General features: G+C 40.0%; 1 protein-coding gene across 3 annotated transcripts in view; it reads left to right on the forward strand.

Annotated features, from left to right (window-relative positions):
- Nucleotides 1-209: 209 nt before the first annotated feature.
- The window catches only part of APOOL (apolipoprotein O like), a 142,892-nt gene continuing 115,496 nt past the window's right edge, over nucleotides 210-27,605 (forward strand). The window contains exons 1-2 of one of the 3 annotated variants that reach the window (XM_024240348.3): nucleotides 262-314; nucleotides 6,326-6,358. Coding sequence is in view for 2 of the 3 variants with exons in the window: in XM_024240347.3 (XP_024096115.1) it covers nucleotides 300-314 (15 nt within the window). In the remaining variant the exon portion in view is untranslated. 3 annotated transcript variants of the gene reach the window in all.

The raw sequence follows: 27,605 nt of genomic DNA on the forward strand, positions 1-27,605 counted from the left end.
AAACAAAATAATTAAAAGTTCTGCACCCAGGAAAATAACTCCCAACTGGACTATGGATAATGTTCTGGAAGGCTTTATCTGGGACCGGGAGGGTCAACCACAGGGGTGAACAGTTTCTCCAGAAGACAGCTGACCGAAACCGCAGCAGTTGCCAAGGCAGCTGGAGGAGGGCGGAGAAAAGGCGGTAACTGGCAGGCAAGGGGCGTAACAGGGTGGGGCTGTCGTAAGGGAAGCCTAGTCGAACTGATTTGTCCCTCTCCGCTCTCCGTCTGAAAACCTTGGCCGAAAGGGTTGTAGACATGGCGGCCATCAGGGTAAGCGAAAACGAACTTGCTTAATTTCTGTGGGTGCCGATAGTATCCCGGTAACTGTAAAAGGGATCCTACTAACTTCTGAAGGAGCCCCGGAACAAGGGGCGGGGTGGAGGTGGGTTTTGAGATAATTGCAGTCTTCATCGTTTGAAGCCTCAAGACACCTGCCTTTCCCCATTAGGGTTTTATCAGCCTGGGACGCTGCTCCCTCAATCCCCTGTGGTTGTCGATTTACACAGTGGCACAGTACAAAACTGGGAAACGGCTGGGTGAAAATGGCTGGCCAGGCGACGAGCCGCAGTAGACGTTTCGGTCTTCAGCTGCAATAAAGAGAAAAAAAAATATATATATAAACTTGGCATTTGTCTCGGCGCACAGGGCAAGGCCTCATGACCCTATGGAAGGACTTTGTTGAAACATTTGGGGTGAAACTGACCAGGATAGAGAGGTCCCATAGTCTTTCAGCAGTGCGCTGGTTTACACATAGTGTTGTTGCTCTCTGTTCTCGAATAACCTGTTCCCTTCGAGTTTTACGCTTGGAAAATGTGCCTTTACTTGGTAGTCCGTGTACAGTGAGTGACTCAGCTGGCAGCTTGCTGCAGTTCCCTAAGTAGTGTTTAATAATGGTAGTCTACAGATATTTACGTAGCGGGTTTTAATTGTAAAATATTCTGTTAGGCTTGCAGGAGATACAGTATGAATAATTCAGTTCCTCTGAAGTTTAAGTTGGCAGCGTCTGCAGTTCTGGTTCTCATACTTCATCTGAGTTCTTTGAACAACCTCGTACCTGAACTTGCTACCTCAAGCCTGGCTCTCATGTAATCTGTTTTCCTCTGTGTTGCCAAAGTACATCTACCAAAATGCAAATTTGATTTTTGCCTCCCCCCGCATTTAAAAAACTTTATGGGCATGTCATCATCTCCCCTCTGGGGTCAGGCCATACTCTTACGTCTAGAACGTCTGATTTTACCTAGACTTTCCAGCCTCATCTCTTGTCACTCAGGAACCCTCCTCCTGTTGATACTGAGCTACTTGCTTGATCCCTCCATGCTTTTTTACGTGCTCTTTCCCTGGGCCTAAAGTGCCTTTTCCCATGCTTATCTAGTTGTATTTATAGTTCATTCATTCATTCAACAGCTATTTGTGTACAGCCTCCCCATATGCAAAACACAAAAATGCCTTGTTTAATAGTGTCCTTGATCTCCCCAGTCTATTTTATTTTATTTTTGATTTTTGATTTTTGAGACGGAATCTCTCTCTGTCTCCCAGGCTTGAGTGCAGTGGCGCGATCTCAGCTCACTGAAACCTCCACCTCCCAGGTTCAAGCGATTCTCCTGCCTCAGCCTCCTGAGTAGCTGGGACTACAGGCGCATGCCAACCATGCCCGGCTAATTGTTTTTATTTTTATGTTTTAGTCGAGACGGGGTTTCACCATGTTGGTCACGCTGGTCTCGAACTCCTGACCTCATGATGCACCCGCCTGGGCCTCCCAAAGTACTGGGATTACAGGCGTGAGCCACCGCGCGCGGTCTTCGCCAGTCTATTTTAAATAACTCTTGTCTGTGCTCCCAGAGGACTCTGGGCACACTCTTAACCAAGCATTTATTCCACTGCACATATAGACTACTTGTCTGTTCTAGCTACCTAAACTATAAGCTCCTTGAAGACAGTAATTATATTAACCTTTGTATCCGTAGTACCTAGCACAGGTCTGATGTATATTAGGTAGTCAACATGTTCTACATGAATAAAGTGCCAGGCAATGAGGACAAAAGTGATTAAGTGGTGGAGATATAACACAAATGACTGTGATTCAGAGTAAGGGAAGTTTCTTACCTCAAGAGAAGTACAAAGTGCTCTGAGGCTCAAAAGGAGAGAGAGCTCACACTTGGTTTGAAGAGAGTAAAGAGAGGCTTCATGGAGAAGGTGCAGAGACAGAAGGAATGGTCAGTGGCAAAAAGCAAACCAGAATAGTGTGTTTTCATTGAAACTTAGAGAAGAAGAGAGTTGACCAGTCCTTTGATTTCACCATTAATAAGTTGCTGCGGTTATCATTTATTAAGTGCTTACTCCAGGCCAGGCACTATGCTAAAACACGTTACATGTGTTAATTCACTAATTCTCAAGACAACTTTATGTGGTGGGTATTACCATTTTACACATGAAAATTAAGGTTTAGAGAAGTCAGATTATTCAAAACCATGCTAATAAGAGCTGAAGTGAGCTAAAGAGATAAATAGAGTGGTAGAGGAACAACCAAGATTGTACGGGGTTAGGAAAAGAATAAGGGATGGAGAACTGGCATTCATTTAGCACCTACTTTGGCCAGATGATTTACATATATTATTTTAGTTTAATCCTCCTGATGACCCTAAGAAGTGGATAATATATCCATTTTACAGATGAAAAAACGGAGGCTTAGAAAAACTGCTTGCTCCAGGTCATACAACCACTAAGTGGAAGAACTAGGTTCAAACAGTATATTTATCTCCAAAGTCTTTCCACTACTCCTTGCTTCCTCTGGAAAGGAGTTATACATTACTCTTTAGAGAAGTTTGGTGGTGAAAAGAAGGAACAAAATCTTGGAATGAGGGTAGCAAATTCCAGAAAAGGTGTCCTTTTTTTTTTTTTTATTTAGCCATTAAATTTCATTAAAATATTTTCTGCTAAAATCTACTAAATCACTAATATTCAAAATACAACAATATAGTTACCAAGTTTGACTCCATGAATGAGAATATTCATTCACCAAATGCATTAGGTAAGCTGTGTAAGAGGAGATTCCTTGCAAGATTGTTTATGAGTAAAAACATGGGTCAATCTAAACATCCATCAATAGACATCTCGTTAAATAAACTATGATCCAATCATACAATGGGATACTACAGAAAAGGTTTCTTAATTAAAAGAAAAAAAAACTAAAAACAAAACAGGAGACAGAAGACTTGAGCTACTTTGGAGACAAGGGAAAATGTACCAGGAGGTATCTAGAGGGAAAGATAATAGTATTTACAGCTATTATGTTATTGAATATTGACTATGTGCCTAGGAATTTTGCTAAGCACTTTATGTGGATTCTCTCATTTATGTTTCACATTGGCCCTATGAGTAGGAACTGTTATTAATCACTTTTTACAGGTAGGGAAACAGAAGCTTAAAAAGGTTGAGTAACTCCAAGGTCACACAGGAGTAAAGTGGTAGAGCTGGATCTGAAATCACATGGTGTGAGTCCTGAACCTGGACTCTTAACCATACTTTGTAAGAAAGTGGTAAAATCAAGAGAACAAGTGGAGGGATTAACCTTGCAAAGAGGAGACACACTTTGCTTCAAAGGCCAGAGTTGGTCGAGATAGAAGGTGAAGATACAAAGTGATTTCGAAGAACAGAGGAGGTAGAGGAGGGAGCTCACATTGGAGGTCTGTATCTTCTGGGTGGAAGGTCATCTGCTGAGAGTGGAAAATGTGCCTTTAGGAGTTTAAGAATGGGATAGGCTTGGAAAAGGTGCTTTAGGAAATTCAGTAAAGTATCAGTAGACATTGAATAAAATATTAATAATTGCTGAGAAGTGAGGGCCTGGCTAATGTTGGCTCTAGTAGTGACTTTCTCCAGCAGTGCTCATAGCATAGGAGGGAAAGAGGAGACAGTGGGGTTGCTCAAGTGCTGAGTGTTATCAAAGTGAGAATGATAGAAGATCTAGGGAATTTATCCAAATAGTCATCCACTGTGGATAAGGAGACAAAGAAGAAGATTGAAGTGATGGACTAGGGTACTAGAAGATTTATGGCCATAGTGAGAAAGAAGAACTAGTTCAAAAAGAGTAGGAGAGTTGAAAGAGCATTCTATTTTAATGAGGGAAATTTCAAGCATTTAGGATCTTGAAGGTGAAACGATTTCTAATAATTGCAAGGTAGGGTAACTGTGTTAGAAATGGCTAAGATTTGTGGAGATCATGGTGCTTGAGAAGCAAGGACTGTGCTGATCTCTCGGGTCTTCTGGAATCAGGGGCAATTGCTGGGGGTCTGGCCTTCAATTAAGTGGATTGGGAGGAATGTATAATAGTAGTGTCAAAAAAAAGCCAAGTTTCATTTAATGCCAGAGGTTGAGAGTGAGTTTGAGAACAATTTGGGTATTGGCAGATAATTTGTTTTTAATGAATACTTAAAATCAAAATTTGTCTATGATTTATTGAGGACTTACTGTGTATCAGTTACTGTGTTAAGCTGTTGATACTCATTATTTCATTTAATTCTCACTAAAAGTCTTCTAAGGTAGGTAACTTTACCTGTAAGAACTGAAGTAGATCAGTAAGGAAATCGAAACTGTAATGATAGGAGGTTGTACTCAGAGAAAAGCTTGCTGAATTTATGATTTTAGCTATTAAGAAGTTCTAGGGAATGATAAATTCAAGATGTCCCCAGGGAATAGGTAGCTATAAGACCCTCTGGGTTTATGTATTTTTTTTTCTTTTTTTTCCCCCAGCTTTATTGAGGTATAACTGACAAATAAAATTGTTTGATTTTAAGGTGTGCAGTGTGATGATTTGATATACATATATTTTGTGGAATGATTACCAGAATCAAATTAGTTTATATGTATCACTTCACCATGCTGTGTATTATATCCCTTGAACTTACCTGTCGTTGAAAGTTTGTGCCCTTTGGCCAACCTCCCAACCTCTCACCTTTCCTTTACCTTTGCCTGTGGGAACCACCATTCTACTCTCTAGTTCAGTAAGTTCAACTTCTTAAAATTCCACGTACAAATAAAATCAAGCAGAGTTTGTCTTTCTCTGTCTGACTTACTTTACTCAGCATAGTACCCTTGAGGGTTATCCATGTTGTTGCAAATGACAGGATTTCTTTCTTTTTTTTGTGGTTGAATGATAACCCGTTGTGTGTGTGTGTGTGTGTGTGTGTGTGTGTGTGTGTGTGTCTACCACAGTTTCTTCATCCGTTGATCTATTGGCAGACACTTCGATTAGACACTTAGGTTGTTTTCATGTTTTGGCTATTGCGAATAATACTGCAATGAATATGGGAGTGCAGTTATCTTTGCAATTGCTGATTTCATTTGCTTTGGTTGTACACCTACTTTGGCTATTCAGAGTCTTTTGTGATTCCATACAAATTTTGCAATTGTTTATTTTTTCTATGTCTGTGAAAAATGCCACTAGAATTGAATCTGTGGATTGCTTTGGGTAGTATGGATATTTTGACGACATTAATTCTTCCAGTTCATGAACACAGGATATCTTGCCATTCATTTGTATCTTCAGTTTTGTCCATTATGGTTTGATAGTTTTCAATATACAGCTCTTTGACCTCTTGGGTTAAGTTTATTCTCAAGTGTTTTATTCTTTCTGATGCTATTTTAAATGGGATTGCTTTCTTTCTTTCTTTTTTGGGTAGGTCATCTTCGATAGTGTATAGAAATGTAACTGCTTTTTTGTATGTTGACTTTGTATGCTGCAGTTCCCTGAGTTTATTTATTAGTTCTAACAGCTTTTTGGTGGCGTATTTAAGATCTTCTATGTATAATATCATGTAATCTGGGAAAAGAGACAATTTTACTTCTTTTCCAATTTGTATGTCTTTCATTTCTTTCTCTTGCCTAATTGCTTTGACTAGAACTTCCAGTGCTATGTTAAATAGAAGTGGCAAGAGACTTGTTCCTGATCTTAGAGGAAAAGCTTTTAGCTTTTCACCATTGGGTATGATATTAGTTGTGGCCTTATCATATATGTCTTTTATTATATTGAGGTACATACCTTGGATAATTAATTTGTTGAGAGTTTTTATCACAAAAGGATGTTGAATTTTGCCAAATGCTTTTTCCACATTCATTGAAATGATCGTGTTGTTTTTGTCTTTCATTCTCTTAATGTGGTGTATCATGTTTATTGATTTGGATATGTTGAACCATCCTTGCACCTCTGGGATAAAACTTATTGATCATGGTGAATGAGCCTTTTACTTTTATTTATTTATTTACTTTTTTTTCAACTTCTATTTTAGGTTCAGGTGTACATGTGAAGATTTGTTACACAGGTAAACTCGTATCACGGGCATTTGTTGTGCAGATTATTTCATCACCCAGCTGTTAAGCTTATTACCCAATAGTTATCTTTTCTGCTCCTCTCCTTGCTCCCACTCGTTACTCTCAGTGTCTGTGGTTTCCTTCTTTGTGTTTGTAAGTTCTCATCATTTAAGCTCTCATCATTTAAGTTCTCATCATTTAGCTCCCACTTATAAGTAAGAACATGTGGTATTTGGTTTTCTGTTTCTGCGTTTACTTGCTAAGGATAATAGCCTACAGCTCCATCCATGTTCGTGATGGAAGATATGATCTCATTTCTTTTTATGGCTGCATAGTATTCCATGGTGTATATGTACCAATTTTTTTTAATCCAATCTGTTATTGGTGAACATTTGGGTTGATTCCATATCTTTGCTATTGTGAATAGTGCTGTCAAGCTATTCTAAGTGGCTGTACCATTTTGCATTCCTACTAGCAATGAATGAGACTTCCTGTTTCTCCATGTTCTCCCCAGCATTTACCATCGTCAGTGTTTCAGATTTGCACCCTGCTAGTAGGTATACAGTGGTATCTCATTGTTGTTTTAATTTGTAATTCTCCAATGACATGCTGTTAAGCATCTTTTCATATGCTTATTTGCCATCTGTGTATCTTTGATGAAGTATCTGTTCAGATATTTTGCCCATTTAAAAAAATTTTAATAGTTTTTCAGGAACAGGTGGTTTTAGGTTAGATGGATGAGTTCTTTAGTGGTGATTACTGAGATTTTGGTGCACCTGTCACCTGAGCAGTTTACACTGTCTCCAATGTGCAGTATTTTGTCCCTTACCCCCTCCCAGTATTCCCAAGTCCCCAAAGTGCATTATCTTATTTTTATGCCTTTGCATCCTCATAGCTTAGCCCCCACTTACTAGTGAAAACATGATAGTTGGTTTTCAATACCTGAGTTACTTCACTTGGAATAATGTTCTCCAACTGCATCTGGGTTGCTGCAAATGCCATTATTTTGTTTCTTTTTATGTCTGAGTAGTATTCCATGTTGTATACATACCACATTTTCTTGATCTACTCATTGGTTGATGGGCATTTGGGTTGGTTACATATTTTCACAATTGTAAATTGTACTGCTGTAAACATGCATGTGCAAGTGACTTTTTTATATAATGACTTTTTTTCTTTGGGTAAATACCCTGTAGTGGGGTTGCTGGATCAAATAGTAGTTCTACTTTTAGTTCTTTAAGGAATCTCCATACTGTTTTCCATAGTGGTGGTACTAGCTTACATTCCCACCAGCAGTGTAAAAGTGTTCCCTTTTCACCACATCCACACCAACATCTATTATTTTTTTATTTTTAATTATGGCCATTCTTGCAGGAGTAAGATGGTATCGCATTGTGGTTTTAATTTCCATTTCCCTGATAATTAGTGATGTTAAGCATTTTTTCATATGTTTGTTGGACATTTGCATATTTTGAGAATTGTCTATTCATGACCTTCGCCTACTTTTTGATGCAATTATTTGTTCTTTTCTTGATTTGTTTGAGTTCCTTGTAGATACTGGATATTAGTCCTTTGTCAGATGCATAGTTTGTGAGTCTTTTCTCCCACTCTGTCGGTTGTCTGTTTTCTCTGCTATTTTGTTTGCTGTGTAGAAGCTTTTTAGTTTAATTAGGTCCCATCTATTTATTTTTGTTTTTGTTGAATTTGCTTTTGGGTTCTTGGTCATGAACTACTCTTTGCCTAAGCCAATGTCCAGAAGAGTTTTTCTGATGTTATCTTCTGGAATTTTTATGGTTTCAGGTCTTAGATTTAAGTCTTTGATCCATCTTGAGTTGATTTTTGTATAAGGTGAGAGATTAGGATCCAGTTTAATTCTTCTACATGTGGCTTGCCAGTTATTCCAACACGATTTGTTGAACAGGGTGTGTGTGCTTTTCCCACTCTGTTTTTATTTGCTTTGCCTAACATCAATTGGCTGTTAAGTATTTGGCTTTATTTCTTGGTTCTCTACTGTGTTCCATTGGTCTACGTGCCTACTTTTATACCAGTACCATGTTTTGATAACTGTAGCCTAGTTTGTTGTATAGTTTGAAGTTGGGTAATACGATGCCTTCAGATTTGTTCTTTTTGCTTACTATTACTTCAGCTATGTGGGCTCTTTTTTGGTTCCATATGAATTTAAGGATTGTTTTCTTCTAGTTCTGTGGAGAATGATGATGATATTTTATGTGAATTGTATTGAATCCGTAGATCACTTTTGGCAGTGTGGTCATTTTCACAATATTGATTGTACCCATCCACGAGCATGGGATATGATTGCATTTGTTTGTGTCATCTATAATTTCTTTCAGTAGTGTTTTATAGTTTTCTTGTAGAGATCTTCCACCTCCTGAGGTTTTTTTTGTTTGTTTATTTTTTTGTTTCTGTTTTGCAGCTGTCGTAAAAGGGATTGAATTATTGATTTGATTCTCAGCTTGGTCATTGTTGGTGTATAGCAGTCCTACTGATTTGTGTACATTGATTTTGTAACCTGAGACTTTACTGAATTATTTGTTAGATCTAGGAGCTTTTTGGATGAGTTCTTAGACTTTTCTAGGTATACTGTCATATCATTGGTGAACAGCAGTGGTTTGACTTCCTCTTTTCTGATTTGGGTGCCCTTTATTTCTTTCTCTTGTCTGATTTCTTTGGCTAGGACTTCCAGTATCATGTTGAATAGAAGTGGTGACAGTGGTTATCCTTGTCTTGTTTCAGTTCTCATTGGAGTGCTTTCAATTTTTCCCCATTTAGTATGATATTGGCTGTGGGTTTGTCATAAATGGCTTTTATTACCTTGAGATCTGTCCCTTCTATGCCAGTTTTGCAGAAGGTTTTTATCATGAAGGGAGCCAGGAGTTTTTCAAATGCTTTTTCTGCTTCTGTTGAGGTGATCTTATGATCTTATGATTTTTAGTTTTAATTCCATTTATGTGATGTATCACATTTATTGACTTCTGTATGTTAAACCATCCCTGCATCCCTGGTATGGAACCCACTTGCTCATCTTTTTGATATGCTGTTTGGATTCAGTTAGCTAGTATTTTGTTGAGGATTTTTTACATCTATGTTCATCAGGGATATTGGTCTGTAGTTTTCTTTTTTTTGTTATGTCCTTTCCTGGTTTTGATATTTGGGTAATATTGGCTTCATAGAATGATCTAGGGAGGACTCCCTCTTTCTTTATTTTTTGTAATAGTTTCAGTAGGATTGGTACCAATTCTTCTTTGAATATCTGATGCAGTTTAGCTGTGAATCCATCTGGTCCTGGAATCTTTTTGTTGGCAGTTTTTAAATTACTGTTTTGATTTCACTATTGGTCTGTTCAGTTTCTGTTTCTTCCTTATTTAATCTAGGAGGATTGTATATTTCCAGGAATGTATCCATCTATTCTAGGTTTTCTAGTTTGTGTGCACAAAGGTGTTCATAGTAGCCTTCAATGATCTTTTGCATTTCTGTAGTATCAGTTGTAATATCTCCCTTTTCATTTCTACGTGAGCTAATTTGGATATTCTCTCTTCTTTAATCTCTCTAATGGTCAATCAGTTTTCTTAATCATTTCAAATAAACAGATCTTTGTTTTATTTATCTGTTGTATTTTTTTTTTTCAATTTTATTTGGTCCTGCTCTGATTTTGTTATTTCTTTTCTTCTAGCTTTAGGTTTAGTTTGACCTTGTTTCTCCAGTTCCTAGAGGTGTGATATTTGATTGTCAATATTTGGGCTCTTTTACACTTCTTGATGTAGGCATTTAATGCCATGAACTTTCCTCTTAGCACTACTTTTGCTGTATCCCAGAGGTTTTGATAAGTTGTGTTACTGTTATTCAGGTGAAAGACTTTTTAAATTTCCATCTTGATTTCATTGTTGGCCCAAAGATCATTCAGTAGTAGATTATTTAATTTACATGTATTTGTATAGTTTTGAGGGTTCCCTTTGGAGTTGATTTCAGTTTTATTCTACAGTGGTCTGAAAAGATGCTTAATATGATTTTGATTTTCTTAAATTTATTCAGGAGTGTTTTGTGTCCTATCATGTGGTCTGTCTTAGAGAGTGTTCCATGTCCTGATGAAAAGAATGTATATTCTGCAGTTTTGGGGTAGTAAGTTCTGTAAATATGTAAGTCCATTTGTTCTAGGATGTAGTTTAAATCCATTGTTTCTTTGTTGACTTTCTGTCTTGATGACCTGTCTAGTGCTGTCAGTGTAGTATTGAAGTCCCCTACTATTATTGTGTTGCTGTCTATCTCATTTCTTAGGTCTAGTAGTAATTGTTCTATGAATTTTGGAGCTCCCGTGTTAGGTACATATGTGTTTAGGACTGTGATATTTTCCTGTTGGAGTAGTCCTCTTATCACTGTATAATATCCCTCTTTGTCTTTTTAAACTTGTTATTTTAAAGTGTGTTTTTTCTGATATAAGAGTAGCTACTCCTGCTCACTTTTGGTGTCCGTTTGCATGGACTATCTTTTTCCACCCCTTTACCTTAAGTATATGTGAGTCCTTATGTGTTAAGTGAGTCTCAGCAATTACTTGGTTGGTGGATTTTTATTCATTCTGCCATTCTTTAAGTGGAGCATTTAGGCCATTTACTATCAGCGTTAGTATTGAGACGTGAGGTACTGTTCTATTTATCATGCTAGTTGTTGCCTGAATACCTTTTTTAAAATTGCATTATTGTTTTATAGGCCTTGTGAGATTTATGCTTTTAGTTGGTTGTATTTTGGTGTATTTTGAGGTTTTCTTTCAAGATTTAGAACTGCTTTTAGCAGTTCTTGTAGTGCTGGCTTGGTAGTGGCAAATTCTCAGCATTTTTTTTTTTTTTTTGTCTGGAAACGACTTTATCTCTCCTTTATTTATGAAGTTTAGGTTTGCTGGAAACAAAATTACTGTCTGACAATTATTTTATTTAAGGAGGTTAAAGATAGGACCCCAATTCCTTCTGGCTATAAAGTTTCTGCTAGGAAATTTGCTGTTAGTCTGATAGGTTTTTCTTTATAGTTTACCTGATGCTTTTGTCTCACGGCTCTTAAGATTCTTTCCTTCACCTTGAGTTTAGATAACCCGATGACTGTGTGTCTAGGTGATGATCTTTTTTGTGATGAATTTCCCAGAAGTTCTTTGAGCTTCTTTTAGTTGGATGTCTAGATCTCTAGCAAGACCAGGGAATTTTTTCTCAATTATTCCTTCAAACGAGTTTTCCAAACTTTTAGATTTGTCTTCTTCCTCAGGAACACCAATTATTCTTAGATTTGCCCATTTAACATAATCCTCAGTTTATTGGAAGCTTTGTTCATTTTTTTAGATTACTTTTTCCTTGTCTTTTTTTGATTGGGTTAATTCGAAAGCCTTGTCTTCGAGCTCTGAAATTCTTTCTTCTACTGGTTCTAGTCTATTTTTGAAAATTTCCACTATATTTTATATTTCACTAAGCATGTCTTTCATTTCCAGAAGTTGTGATTGGTTTTTCTTTATGATACCTATTTCTATGGAAAACGTTTCATTCATATCCTGTATTTTTTAAAAATTATCTAAGGTCTTTTTCACCTTTCTGTGGTATCTCCTTGAGTAGTTTAATAATCAGCCTTCTAAAGTCTTTATCTGGCAATTCAGAGATTTCTTCTTGGTTTGGATCCACTGCTCGGGAGCTGGTGTGATTATTTGGGGGTGTTATAGAACCCTGTATTGTCATTACCAGAATTACTTTTCTGGTTTCTTCTCATTTATGTAGACTATTTCTTAAAATTGTTCTTGAATCTTTTTTTGATTGGACTTCTTTTTTATTTTAAATTTCTTTTTTTCCTTCTTAAGGATCAGACTTTAATATTTATTTATTTATTTATGAGATGGAGTTTCACTCTTGTGGCCCAGGCTGGAGTGCAATGGCGTGATCTCTGCTCACTGCAACCTCCGCCTCCCTGGTTTAAGTGATTCTTCTGCCTCAGCCTCCCGAGTAGCTGGGATTATAGGTGTGTGCCACCATGCACGGCTAATTTTGTATTTTTATTAGAGATGGGGTTTCACCATGTTGGCCAGGCTGGTCTCAAACTCCTGACCTCAGGTGATCCACCCGCCTCGGCCTCCCAAAGTGCTGGGATTACCGGCATGAGCCACCATGCCCGGCCCAGACTTTAATGTTTATTTTAGCCTAATTTGGTTCTTTGTGCTTGCAGGGGTGATGACTCTGTATGAGATCCTTAGTTATAAAGAGAGCCTTTGTGTGCTGGCTTTCCCTGATGCTGGTTGTAGTAGTTATATTTGTGGTGTGTGGGTGAGTTCACTGTCTCCTATGGAGTTGGAATGGCAGGGATCTTTTGAAGGTTATCTCATTCTCTCATGGCATACAATTTATTTATTTACTTAATTTTTTCCATTTTTTTATTTACTAAATTGATGATTCAGTCTTCAGTCTAATAGGGAAAGTATCCCTGGATAGTCACCACTTGTGGCTAAGATAGGGTTGGTGCAAAAGTAATTGAGGTTTTTGCCATTGATGGCAAAAACCTCAATTACTTTTGCACCAACCTTATAATGCCCAACTGTGGGCCAAGGTCCCAACCTTGATGAGGGTTGCTGGGGGAGCTCTCAGTGAGATCTACTGAGGTTTTATCAGAGTGAAGAGTAGGAGCTACCTCAGCTCCCCTGCCAGGCCAGCAGGAAAGTTATTCACATCATAGCCTCACTCCTGTCTTTGTGTTTCAGCTACTTGGATCATACAGGCACATCTTTTCATGTATAGGAATGTTGATCTTCCAGGTAGGGAGGAATTGTGACTCTGCCTCTCATGCTGGCCTGAACCTGGAGTGTGCTCCTCTTATGGGGATACACTCACCCTGGATTGTTCCAGCAAGTCTGTCTATACATTCCTCTAGGCTGCGTTCCTGTTGGGGAAGCCCCTGCTGTGTCTTCAGTGGAGTGCCGGGGGGAACAAGGTCCCCTTCTCCAAGACCTTTTATGATCACAGAGGCTGCCTGCCTGTTGGGGTATAGGTGTAGACTTTCTCTACTGTGCCCAGCATTGCAATTGTGTCTCTGCTGTGAGAAACTACCCACCAGCAGAAAGATCTAGAACTCAAGTCCTGCTGTTCAGATTCTTTTATCCCATGGGGTGATCACCTGACGTGGTGCTCTCCCCCTTCTTAGGAGCAGGGTTATTCTGTCATGGGTTGCTGTAATGGCCTGAGATAATTGGCCTCCAGTCAGGAGGTAACACATTCAAGATAACACCAGCTGTGGTAGCAGCAGTGAGATATAAGCTTGCCCTAAGTTTGCCAGAGGAAGTGTTCTGTTTTCTCAGGTAATGGGCAGGGCCATAAAGCTCCCAAGAGTTCATGTCTTTTGTACTTGGTTACCAGAGCAGGTTGGAAAATACCACCACGTGGGGGCAGGGTTATTAGGTGGATCTGAGCTTAGACTCTTCTTGCACGGGGCTTGCATAGGCCTCTTTAGGGGTTGAGGGGGGTGGTTCTCAGGCCAATGGGGTTATGTTCCAGAGGGGATTATGGCTGCCTCTGCTGCGCAGTATAGTTCTCCAGGGATTTGGAATATAGCCAGTAGTGAAAGGACTCACCCAGCTCCCATGCATTTGGCGAGGCCAATCTTGATTCTGCAGTGCCCTGCTAACAGTTTAGATCCAGGCAGCCTGTGCACAGAGCTCAGACCTGCCCTGGGCCATAATTTGCCTTGCTAAGAACACAAGCGTGGCTTTCAGGCCCTCTTCCCTCTCTGTGTGCTCACAATGTTGGTGATTCCTATGCTCGTATTTGCAGCAGTTCCCGTTCACCCCCTATATTCTGCTCAAAAATGTTTGTGCCCAGTCAAAATTATTACAAAATTCAGTTGGAAGTTTCTTTCACCCTTTGACCCCTCCCTAATTCTGCTGGCTGTCTTCTCTGAGGGCCCCTGTGAGATATAGTTAGGGATGGCTTCCCTGGGCTTGAGCTGGAGACTCTGAGTGCCTACAAGGTCCTTCCCCACTGCTGCTTTTACCTTTATATTTCATGCGGCTCCTGAAATCTATTCCAGCTCTAGGCAAGGTTAAATCCTTCTCCCGTGATCTGGATTTTTAGATTCCCCAGTGGAATGTGTGTTTGGAGGCAGGTTTTCACCCTCTCTCACTATGGGAACTCACCCATCTCATGGAATTTGCAGCAGCACTCCACTACCATCAAAGGATCTGTGAATTCTTTTGGTTTTCCTGGTATGTTCCTGCAGTGGTTCTTGGAACAAAAGTTCATGGTATGAGTCTCCATACACTGTTCTGTCTGTCCAAGTGGGAGATGCTTGTTAGCCCTGCTTCCTATTTGCTATTTTCCTCCCATCCATGAATGAGTCTTTTAATGTGCTGTTGAATTTAGTTTGCTAGTATTTTGTTGAGGACTTTAGCATCTATATTGTATTAGACCATTTTTGTATTGCTATAAAGGAATATCTGAAGCTAGCTAATTTGTGAAAAGAGGTTTTATTTTTGGCTTACAGTACTGCAGGCTGTACAGGAAGCATGGTGCTGACATGTTTATGGTGAGGGCCTCAGGAAGCTAACTATCATGCCAGAAGACAATGAGGAGCCAGTATGTCATATGGTGAGAGTGGGAGCAAGAAAGTAAGTGGGGAGGTGCCACAAAATTTTAAACAACCAGATCTTGCAAAAACTCACTCACAATTATGAGGACAGCACCAAGTTATTTATGAGGGACTGCTCCCATGATCCAGTAACCTCCCACTGGGCCCCACCTTCAAATTTGAGATGACATTTCAACATGAGATTTGAAGGGGACAAACATCCAAATGTGATCAGTGATTCAGTTGATAGTGTCCCGTAAGTTCCTCAGGTTTTCTTTACTATTTTTCATTCTTTTTTTTTATCTTCTCAATGGATAATTTCATAAGATCTGCCTTCAAGTTTGCAGATTCTTTCTTCTATTTGATCATGTTTGCTGTTTGAAGCTCTCTTTTACATTTTTATTTCATTCATTATATTCTTCAGTTCTAAAATTTTTGTTTGGTTCTTTTTGATAATTTCTGTTTCTTTGTTGAACTTGTTTTGTTTATTACTCTCCTGAGTTCATTGAGCTGTATGTGTTCTCTTGTATCTCACTGATCTTCCTTAAAATAATTATTTTTAATTCTTTTTCAGATAACATAGATCTCTGTTTCTTTGAGATCACTTACTGCATAGTTACTGTGTTTCTTTAGTGGTATCATATTTCCTTGATGTTTTCATTTTTCTGGCAGGCTTATGTTTATATGTGTGCAGTCTGTGTTGGCTATAGTGGCTAGGGCTCTTGTGGTCTTTGGTAGTGGTGGCTGCTGGGTTCCTCCTGCACTCCTTTTCTCTCATGGGGGGATATTCTAGCCAAGGTTATTCCTCTTGGCACTGGCTGTGGCATGCTGGTATTCACACAACCGCAGCTGTGGTGATGCTGGGATTGGGGCAGGTGCATGAACAGTGGCTGCTATGGTTTGAATGTGGGCGTTCCCTTCAATTTTATATGTTGGAAACTAATACCATATGTGACAGTTTTAATAAGTGAGGCCTATCTGAAAGATATTAAGTCATGAGGGCTCTGCCCTCACAAATGGGATTAGTGCCCCCATAATAGAGACTGAAGGGAATGCACTTACTTCTTCTGCCATGTAAGGATGCTGGAAGAAGTTACCATCTTTGAAACACAGAGCAAGCCCTCATTAGAGACTGTATCTTCTGTTGCCTTGATATGTGACTTTCTAGCCTCCAGAACTGTAAGCAATACATTTCTATAATTTATAAATAATCCAGCTTAAGGCATTTTGTTATAGCAGCCCAAAGAGGCTAAGACAGTGATGGTGGTACCAGTGCTTAAGGCACAGGTATTTGCAGTAGCAGCTGATGTGAGGATCTGTGGTTAGGTGTGCACAGAACTGCTGTGGCATTTGGGGACTGGGGCACAGACGTACTTGCTGGGGTAGTAGTGCCAGTGATTAAGACATGGTCTTGTGCAGATCATCTACAGAGTTCAGGGTGGGTCTCTAGGACATTCCACAATGACTTGACCTCATGGGGAAGGGATATAACAGTAACACAGATCCAGCAATGACAGGACCAAGAAGAGGACTGGGCTGTGGATCTATGGTGCAAGTGTAGTGTGGCCCAAGGGGTAGCTGGTTGTAGCCAAAACTCAGGCCCCAGGGAGTGGGGCAAACAGCAGTGATAGCTGTGACTTAAGCCCCAGAGTGTAGAGTCTAGAGCAGTGGCAGCATAACCCCAGTGATGGTTATCAAAGCCCTGGCTCAAGACCCATGGGCTAGGGCACAGAGTAGTGGGAATGCATCCTCAGTAAGGACATGTGAAAGCCCTGATTCCGGACCTAGGGGTGGGGTGCTGAACAGAGGCATTGTCAGCAGGATCGGTGATGATGATATGACTGGTCAAAACCCTGACTCAGAGAAAAGCATCAGCAAGATGGCAGAATAGGAAGCTCCAGCAGTCATTCCCTTGCAGAAACATCAATTCGAAGATCTCTCCATATACGAAATGACCTTTATAGGAGCTAAGGAAACCAGGTGAGAAATTACAGCTCCTGGGTGTAGCACAAAATTATGAAAAGATGCATTGATGAGGGCAGGAGGGACGGTCAGTTTTACATTGCCCATGTCACCCCTCCCTCAACACCAGGCAGTGTAGTGTGGAGAGAAAGAGGGCAGTGGACACCGGACTTTGCCTTGGACACCAGCAACAGGCTTGTCTCAGTAAAACACAATGCAGCGTAGGCCCCCACAGCTCCAGACTCCAGGTCAGTATCTATGGACTAAGCCTCTAAGCCCACCTGTTCTAGCACCAGGCTGCATCTCACAGCCCCAGGCTCCAGACCTATGCAGCAGACTTGGTCTCCAGGCTGCTTTACTGTCAGGACAACCTCAGGACCCTCAGGTTCTGGACTGTCCTCAATGTTGAGCTGACCTTAGTGGTCCTAAGCTCTAGGCTACCCCCAGCACCAGGCTGGCTCCTGCAGCCTTAGTCATCAGGCTAGCATGTGTGGATACAGGTTCCAGGTCTGCTCAGTACCAGGCTAGCCCCTTTACTCCAGGTTCAAGTTAATACCTGCAGATACAGCCTGAAAGCCCACCCTGGTATCAGGCAGGAACCTCTAGCCCCAAGCTCCAGGCCTCCCTAGTGCTAGGCCAACATCGGTAGCTCCGGGCTCTAGACTATCCCCAGCCCCAGACAGGTCCTTGCAGTTTTAGGCTCCAGAGCCACCCCAGGGCAAGGCCACCCCTAGTGACACTAGGATCAGGATTGTCCCCAGCAATGGACCAGTTCTCATGGCCATAGGCTTGAGGTCCACTCCTTAGCACTCTTAGCCTCTGACACTAGGCAGGAACTCAGAGACACAGGCTCTAGGCCTGCCCAGTGTTAGGCCAGTCCCTGTGGCCCCATGCCCCAGCAGACCCAGGGTCCAGGCCTGTCCCAGTAGATACCACTAGTGGATTGGCCTCAATGGACCCAGGCTCCGGGAACACCCATGTATACCCAGGACCCAGGCTGGCCCCAGAACCCAGGCCAGTCCTTTCAGACTTAGCCTCTAGACAAGCACCTATACACTCAGCCTCCAGCCAACACCAGCAGACACAGGCTCCAGGCCTGTCTCCACAGCCCTAGGATCCTGGCCATTTCCAGTGGCTCCAGGTACCAGGCCAGTGCCATAATCCTAGGCTTCAGACCAGCCCCTACAGCACCAAGCTCCATGCTGGCCCCAGGCTCTAGAGAACCCAGAGTTCAGGCCCACTCCAGCAGACCCAGGGTCCATTCTCACTCCAATACTGGGACAGAGCCTATGGACTGAGATGCTAAGACAACCCAGACCCAGGTTCTAGGTCCATCCCAGTGGTCCCAGGTGCCAAGCCTCTCTCAGCGCCAGGCCAGTTCCTGTGGATTCAGGCTCCAGGTTCCAAATATGAAACCTAATGTTACACCTCAAGAAGCTAGGAAAAAAAAACAAACAAACAAAAACTAAGCCCAAAGTTAGCAGAAAGAAGGAAATAATAAAGATCAGAGCACAAATAAATGAAATAGAAACCAGAAAAACAATATAAAAGATCAGTGAAACTAAGAGTTGGTTTTTGCGGAAAGGTAACATAGATAAACCTTTAGCTAGACTCAGTTCTAAAAAAGAGAGAAGACAAATCAGAAATGAAAGAAGAGACGTTACAAATGATACCACAGAAATACTAAAACTCTTGAGACTACTGTGAACAATTATATGCCAACAAACTGGATAACCTAGAAAAAAAACTGATAAATTGCTGGACACATACAATTTACCAAGACTGAATTACAAAGAAATAGAAAATCTGAACAGAGCGCTAATGGATAAGGAGATTGAGTCACTTGTAAAAAGTCTGTCAAAGAAAAGCCGAGGACACGATGGCTTCACTGCTGAATTCTACCAAACATTTAAAGAAGGCGTAATACCAGTTCTTCTCAAACTCTTCAAAAACTGAACAACAGGCAATACTTTCAAATGCATTTTACAAGGCCAGCATTACTATGATACAAAAGCCAGACAAGGATACAACAAGAAAAGAAAATTCCAGGTCAGTATTCCTGATGAACTTAGATGCAAAAGTCTTCAACAAAATACTAGTAAACTGAACTCAATAGCACATTAAAATAATCATTTACCCTGATCAGTGGGATTTATCCAAGGGATGGAAGGATGGTTCAAAATATGCAGATCAATAAATGTGACATATGACATTAACAAAAGGAAGGACAAAAACCATATGATCATGTCAATAGATGCAGAAAAGGCATTTGACAAAATTCAACATCCTTTGATGATAAAAACTTCAAAAATTAGTTATACAAGGAATATACCTAAACATGGTAAAGGCCATATATGAGAATCCTACATTTAACATCATACTCAATGGTGAAAAGCTAAAAGCTTTTCCTCTAAGACCAAGCACAAGACAAGGATGCCCACTCTTGCCATTTCTATTTAATATAGTACTGGAAGTCCTACCTAGAGCAATTAGGCAAGAGAAAGAAATAAAACATATCTCAATTGAGAAGGAAGAAGTTAAATTGTCCTTATGCTATAATCTGGATGTATTTTTCCCCAAACCTCATATTGAAATTTGTTTCCCAATGTTGGAGGTGGGTCCTCATGGTAGATGTTTGGGCCACAGGGCCAGATCCCCCATGAATGGTTTGGTGCAGTCCTTACTATAATGAGGGAGTTTACACTCCATATTTCCTGCAAGAGCTGGTGGTTACAAAGAGCCTGGCACCTCCACTCTCTCTCTTGCTTCCTCTCTTGCCATGTATCTAGCCTTCCAGCCAGCTGAATCGTGAGCCAAATAAACGTTTTTTCTTTATAAATTACCCAGTCTCAGATATTCCTTCATAACAACACAAAAGGACTAAGACCCTGTTTGAAACAACATGATCTTTATATACAGAAAACCCTAGACTACACAAAAATCTTTTAAAAGTAATAAATAAATTTAGTAAAGTTGAAGAATACAAAACCAGCATACAAAATCAGTGTTTCTATATACTAACAGTGAACTATCCAAAAAAATCAAGAAAATTATTTCTTTTAAAATAGCTACTATAAAAAATACTTAGAAATAAATTTAGCCAAGTAAGTGAAAGATCTGCACACTGAAAACTTTAAAACACTGATGAAATGGAAGACAGAAAGAAATTGAAAGCTATCCCATGGTTATGAATTGAGAGAATTCATATTATTAAAATGTCCGTACTACCCAAAACAGTCTACATATTCAGTGCAACCCCTATCAAAATTTCAATGACACTTTCCCCAGAAACAGAAAAACAATCCTAAAATCCATATGCAACCAGAAGAGACTCCGAACAGCCAGAACAATATTGGCAAAAAGAAGAAAGCCAGAGGCATCACATTGCATGATTTGAAAATCTATTCCAACGCTATAATAATAAAAAAGCTTGGCACTGGCATAAATACATACACACAGATTAAGGCAACAGAGTAGAGTCCAGAGTAAGTCCACTAGACAAAATAGCTTTCAAGACAAAAATATAAGAAGAAAGAGAATATCACTGCATCCATCTGGATTTTCTCTAAGATAATTTCTATTGGGTCAAAACTTCCCATTTATTTGCATGTTTTATATTTTTGTGTTGTAAATGGGACATTTTAGATAATATATTGTAGCAACTCTGGTTTCCAATAGCACCCTTCATCCCACCCCAGGCTTCTTGTTGTTGTTGTTTGTTCCCTTATTTGTTTAGTGACTTTCTTGGACTTACTCTGTGAAGTCTATTTGTAACATGGTATGAAGTCTCAGGTATCCCTGCCTAGATACCTTTTTTCTGTTTTTATCTTTAGGCCTAGATTTCTAGGGATTGCCTCTGTGTCAGCATGCTTAGTGATCAGTGGTTGGCCAGAGGTTGTGATTAAGCATTTTAAACCAGCAAGGTGTTTACCCTTTACTGTTGATTCTGTTTGTGGCTTGGAGAGTGCTTTCACAGTTCAAGGAGCTTGAGGTTGCCTCATATTCAGCCAAAAACTAGATAATCATTTTTCTCTTCAAGCATTCCTTGGAGTATGCAGCCTTGGGTATGTGCCTAGTATTCTGGGCCACTAGTGATGACTGGTATTTGTGGAGTTCTCTTTGTCTCTTTTTCTGATCTCCCCAATAATGGCTCTTGGCTTCTATTTATATCATACCAAACTTTTAGTCTCCACTGATTGCTGTTAGTTCTGTTGTTTTTGATAACAATCCAGAGCATAGATTGCCCTGCAGTTTGATCCAGATAAAGTCTAGTTGCTTGGCAAAGTTAGGGTGTTGCCAGTTTTCACACTTGATCCAGTTTTCCCCTGGGAAGAACCCCTGCCATATCTAACTGGGATACCACTTTTGCACCATAAAGTTGGGAGATATGCAAGATTCCACATGGGTGTTTTAACTCCTAGACCAGCTCTTCAGTCACACAGAGCTATGAGGGACTAGGGAACTGGACTTTTCACCAGCAGCCGTCTTTTCTGAATCCTCTGTGGGGCAGAAGCTTTGGCTGAGAAAGCAGCATATTTCCCAGTTTTCACCATCTGTCAAATCCATCTGGAATATCTCTTTTAGCGCAGGGAATTGGAAAAGATGAGAGTTGCCAGTCTGCTGGTGAGCTCTTTGAAATAGCTCTTTCGAAACAGAGCTCTGAATGGGTATGGGTACAGACCATTGTTGTAAACTGGACTGTGTTAGGCCATTTGTGCATTGCTATAAAGAAATACCTGAGACTGGGTAATTTATAAGCAAAAGAGGTTTAATTGGCTCACGATTGTTTAGGCTTTACAGGAAGCATGGTGGCATCTGCTTCTGGGGAGGCCTCACAAAGCCTCCAATCATGGCAGACTACAAAAGGGGGAGTAGGCATCTCCCATGACAAGAGAAAGGGCAAGAGAGAGAGACAGAGAGTATGTGGGGAGGGGAGGTTCCACACAGTTTTAAATGACCAAGTCTCGCAACAGCTCACTCACTGTCATGAAGACAACACCAAGCCATAAGGGATCTGCCACCATAATGCAAACACCTCCCACTAGGTCTCACCTTCAGTGTTGGGGATTATAATTCAACATGAGATTTGGGCAGGGACAAATATCCAAATTACATCATTCCACCTCTGGCCCCTCCTAAATCTCATGTCCTTCCCACATTGCAAAATACAATCGTACCTTCCCAACAGTCCCCAAAAGTCTTAACTCCTTCCAGTGTTAACTCAAAATTGCAAAGTCCAAAGTCTTATCTGAGACAAGGCAAGTCCCTTCCACCTATAAGCCTGTCAGATAAAAAACAGTTTTTTTATTTGTTGGGTATAGGCATTAGGTAAACATTCTCTTTCCAAAAGGGAGAAATCAGCTAAAATAAATGGGCTACAGGCCCCATGTACATTCAACACCCAGCAGGGCAGTCATTAAATCTTAAAGCTCCAAAATAATCTCCTTTGACTCTATGTTCCATGTCCAGGGCACACTGCTGCAAAGGGTGGGCTTCCAAGGCCTTGGGCAGCTCCGCCCCTGTGTCTTTGCAGGATTCATCCCCCAGGGCTGCTCTTATGGATTGGATTTGAATGACTGTAGCTTTTCTAGGTGCAGGGTGCAAGCAGCTGGTGAATCTACCATTCTGGGGTCTGGAGGTTGGTATCCCCTTTCTCACAGCTCCACTAGGCAGTGCTCTATTGGGGACCAACACTTGGCACTGCCATAGTGTGTGGGGGCTCCAACCCTTGGCACTGCCATAGTAGAGGTTCTCTGTGAGGGCTCCACCTCTGCAGTAGGCTCCTGCCTCAGTACCGAGGCTTTCTCATATATCCTCAATATCCTCATGTATCCTCAGGGAAGAGACTGCCAAGTATTCATCACTGTTGGATTTTGCACCCGTACAGGCTGAACACTACATAGAAGCTACCAAGGCTTATATCTTGCATTCTCCAGAGTGGTAGCCTGAACTCTACCAGGGCCCCTTTGGGCCATGGCTGGAGCTAGAATGGCTGGGATATGGGAAACAGTGTTCTGAGGCTGTGCAGGGCTATGGGGCCCTGAGCCTGGCCTACAAAACCCTTCTATCCTCCTAGGCCCCTGGGCCTGTGATGGGAGGGGCTGCTGCAAAGGTGTTTGAAATACCTTCAAGGCCTTTTCCCCATTGTCTTGGATATTAGTCCTTGGCTCCCTTTTAGTTATATGACTATCTCTAGCAGGTGGTTGCTCAGCAGCCTGTTTGAAGAAGCTTTTTCTTTGTCTGCCACATGGCCAGGCTGCAAATATTTCAAACTTTTATGCTGCCTTCTGTTTAAATATAATTTCTAACTTTAAGTCATTTATTGGTTCTTGCATCTCAGTGTGGGCTGTTGTAAGCAGCCACATCACTTCTTGAATGCTTTGCTACTTAGAATTTTTTTTTTCTATCGGATACGCTAGGTCATCAGATCCCTAGGGCATGGACACAATATAGCCAAGTTCTTTACTAAGGCATAGCAAGGTTGACCTTCTCTCCAATTCCCAAAATATCCTCGTTTCCATCTCAGACCTCAGCAGCCTAGAGTTCATTGTCCATATCACTGTCAGCATTTTGGTCAAAACCATTTAACCAGTCTCTAAGAAGTTCCAGACTTTCCCTCATCTTCCTATTTTCTGAGCCCTCCACACTTTTCCAACCTCTGTCCATTACCCAGTTGCAGAGTCACTTTCAAATTTTCAGGTGTCTTTATAGCAATGCCCCACTCCTGATACCAATTTTCTGTGTTAGGCATTCTGGCATTGCTATAAGGAAATACCTGACACTGGGTAATTTATAAAGAAAAGAGGTTTAATTGGCTCACAGTTTTGCAGGCTTTACAGGAAGCATGGTGGCATCTGCTTCTGTGAAGATTCTCAGGAAGCTTCTAATTATAGTGGAAAGTGAAGCTGGAGCAAGCATCTTACATGGCAGAAGCAAGAGAAGTGGGGGGAGGGAAGGAGAAAGGGAGAAGGGAAGGTACCACAGACTTTTAAACAAGATTTCACGAACTCACTGTCGTGAAGACAGCACCAAGCCATGAGGGATCTGCCGCCATGAGCCAAACACCTCCCACCGCCAGGCCCCACTTCCAATATCGGGGATTAATATTCAACATGTGATTTGGGAAGGGATAAATATCCAAACTATATCACAGACATTTTAGATAATATATTGGAGCAACTCTGGTTTCTGATAACACTTCACAACGCCACCTCACGCTTGTTATTGGTGTTGCATGTTTGTTCACTTATTTGTTTGGTGGCTTTCCTGGACTAACTGTGATGTCTCTTTCCCATATAGCATGAAGTCTCAGCTATCTGATATGTGTTCCGGATACTAATGCTCTGTTAGATGAATAGCTTGGGTCAGTATTTTTCATCCACTCTGCCAAAATCTGCCTTAATTAGTATATTTAAACAATTTACATGTAATTCAGTTATTGATATGTTAGGGTTTAAGTCGCCATGAATGCCATTGCCTCCCACTCTTCTTACCAAATTCTATAGATTTTGTTGAATAAATGCATCTCAATTTGTTGTGAGTGATTTGATCAATATTCAGAGAACTTGCTAATTTTTACTAGTTTGATAGGTGTCTCCCCGAGGGAGAAGTTTCATCAAGCTTTTCATACTGCCACTCAAGAACCAAGTGAATGTTTCCAGTTTGGGCTGTTGCAAATAAAGCTGCTACAAACAATTGTGTACAGGATTTTTTGTGGATATAAATTTCATTTTACTGGTATAAATGCCCAGCAGTATGATTGCTGAGTCCTATGGTAATTACATTTAGTTGTTTTAAAAAATGATTCTTGGTGGTTTGACACTTCTATTAAGTTTTTATAGCTGCTGTAACAGATTACCACAGCCTCAGTGGCCAAAAACAACAAAAATTTGTTTCCTCACAGTTCTGGAGGTCATAAGTCTAAAACAAGGTGTTGGCAGGCATGTGTTCCTTCTGGGAGTTTTAGGGGAGAATCCATTTCTTTGCCTTTTGTATTTGCTAGAGACCATCAGCATTCCTAGTCTCATGATGACTTCTTCCATTTTGAAAGCCAATAATGGCTATGCAAATCCTACACATTCTGCCTCACTATGATACTCTTCTGTAATCAAATCTCTCTCTTTTTTATTTTCATGCTTTTTAAAAGTTTTGTAGGTACATAGTACATGTATATATTTATGGGACACATGAGATATTATGATGTAGGCATGCAATGTGAAATAAGTACATTATGGAGAATGGGGTATCCATTCCCTCAAGCATTTATCCTTTGAGTTACAAGCAGTCCAGTTGCACTCTTTAAGTTCTTTTAAAATGAACAAGTTATTATTGACTCTAGTCACACTATTGTGCTACCAAATAGTAGGTCTGATTGATTTTTTTTTTTTTTTTTTTTTGTAGTAACTAACCATTCCCACATCTCCCCTTACCCCTATCACTATCCTTCCCAGCCTCTGGTAATCATCCTTCTACTCCCTATGTCCATGAATTCAATTGTTTTGATTTTTAGATCTCACAAGTAAGTGAAAACATACGATCTTTGTCTTTCTGTGCCTGACTTATTTCATTTAACATAATGACCTCCAGTTTCATCCTTGTTGTTGAAAATACTGGATCTCATACTTTTTTGTGGCTGAATAGTACTTAATCGTGTATAGGTACCACATTTTCTTTATTCATTGATCTGTTGATGGACACTTAGGTTGTTTCCAAATCTTAGCTATTGTGAACAGTGCTGCAACAAACAGAGTGCAGATATCTGTTGGCTATACTGATTTCCTTTCTTTTGGGTATATATCCAGCAGTGAGATTGCTGGATTATATGGTAGCTCAATTTTTAGTTTTTTTGAGGAACCTCCAAAGTGTTCTCCATAGTAATTGTACTAACTTACATTCCCAGAAACAATATACAAGGGTTCCCTTTTCTCCACATCCTTGCCAGCATTTATTACTGCCTGTCTTTTGGATATAAGCCATTTTAACTGGACTCACATGAGAATTTCCCTGCCCTATCATATAAAAGCTGTATAACTTTGGGCAGATCACATAAATGATCTAAGTGTGTTTTCTTATCTGAGTAATTAAAATAAGAATTGTACTTGTTTCCCAGGGTTTTTATACTGGAAAATACTAAATTGATAATAGGTAATGTGCACAACACTATGCTAGGGCTATTTCAAATGTTCAGTAATTGCTAGCTTCTGCTGTTATTTTGTTTTAGAAGAATTCTTTTTTTCCCAGTACCTAGTGTAGTGCAATATTTCTTCTGATCTTCAGATCTCAGTTTAATTCTCACTTTCTTCATGCCAGTGGACTAATAACCTGTTTCTCATCACAGTGAACATCAAAAGTCTCAAGCAATTATAATGGAAATTTGTTGTGTAGTATTATCAAACAGAATCTATAAGGAACTCAAATCACCAAGAAAAACAAATAATCCCATCAAAAAGTGGGCAAAGAACATAAACAGGCATTTCTCAAAAGATGTACAAACAGTCATCAAACATATTACAAAATTCTTAACATCACTAATCATCAGGGTAATACAAATTAAAACCACAATGAGATACCACTTCTGCAAGAATGGCCATAATTAAAAAGCCAAAAAGCAGTAGCTATTCATGTGGATGTGGTGAAAAGGGAACACTTTTACACTGCTGGAGTGTAAATTAGTACAACCACTATGGAAAACAGTATGAGGATTCCTTAAATAACTAAAAGTATATCTACCACTTGATCCAGCAGTCCCACTACTGGGTGTCTACCCAAAGGAGAAGAAGTCATGATATGAAAAAGACATGCACATGCATGTTTATAGCAACACAATTCACAATTGCAAAAACATGGAACCAACCTAAATTCCCATCAGCCAATGAGTAGATCAAGAAAATGTGGTATATATACAGCATGGAGTACTACTGAGCCATTAAAAGGAATGAAATAATGTCTTTTGTGGCATCTTGGATGGAGCTGGCAGTCATTATTCTAAGTGAAGTAACACAGGAGTGGAAAACCAAAAAACATATGTTCTCACTTATAAGTAGGAGCTAAGCTATGAGTACACAAAGGCATACAGAGTGATATAACAGACTTTAAGAGAGTCAGAATGGGTATACTGGGAGGTGGGTCAGGGATTAAAAAAAAACACTACACCTTAGGTATAATGTTTACTGTTCAGGTGACAGGTGCACTAAAATTTCTACTACATAATTCATCCATGTGACCAAAAACCACTTGTACCCCAAAAGCTATTGAATTAAAAATAAATAAGTAGATAAATAAATACAATGTAATGTTGTGTATACACCACGGAGTACTACTTATCCACAAATAACAGTGAAAGAATGTCTTTTGTAGCAACTTGGATGGGACTGGCAGCCATTCTTCTAAATGAAGTAACTCAGGAATGGAAAGCCAAATACCCTCTGTTCTCACTTATAAGTGGGAGTTAAGCTATAGGTATGCAAAGACATACAGAGTAGTGTAATGGAATTTGGGGACTCAGAAAGGGCAGAGTGGAAGGAGGACTCAAGATGAAAAAGTACGTATTAGGTTAAAATGTATACTATTTAGGTTATGGGTGCACTAAAATCTCATAGTTTACCTCTATACAATTCACCCATGTACACAAAAACCACTTGTACTCTAAAAACTATTGAAATAGTAGATATATAGAAATTAAAAATAATAAAATAATTTTTC

Source organism: Pongo abelii, chromosome X, assembly GCF_028885655.2.
Source record: "Pongo abelii isolate AG06213 chromosome X, NHGRI_mPonAbe1-v2.0_pri, whole genome shotgun sequence".
In the NCBI taxonomy this organism is placed as follows: Eukaryota; Metazoa; Chordata; class Mammalia; order Primates; family Hominidae; genus Pongo; species Pongo abelii.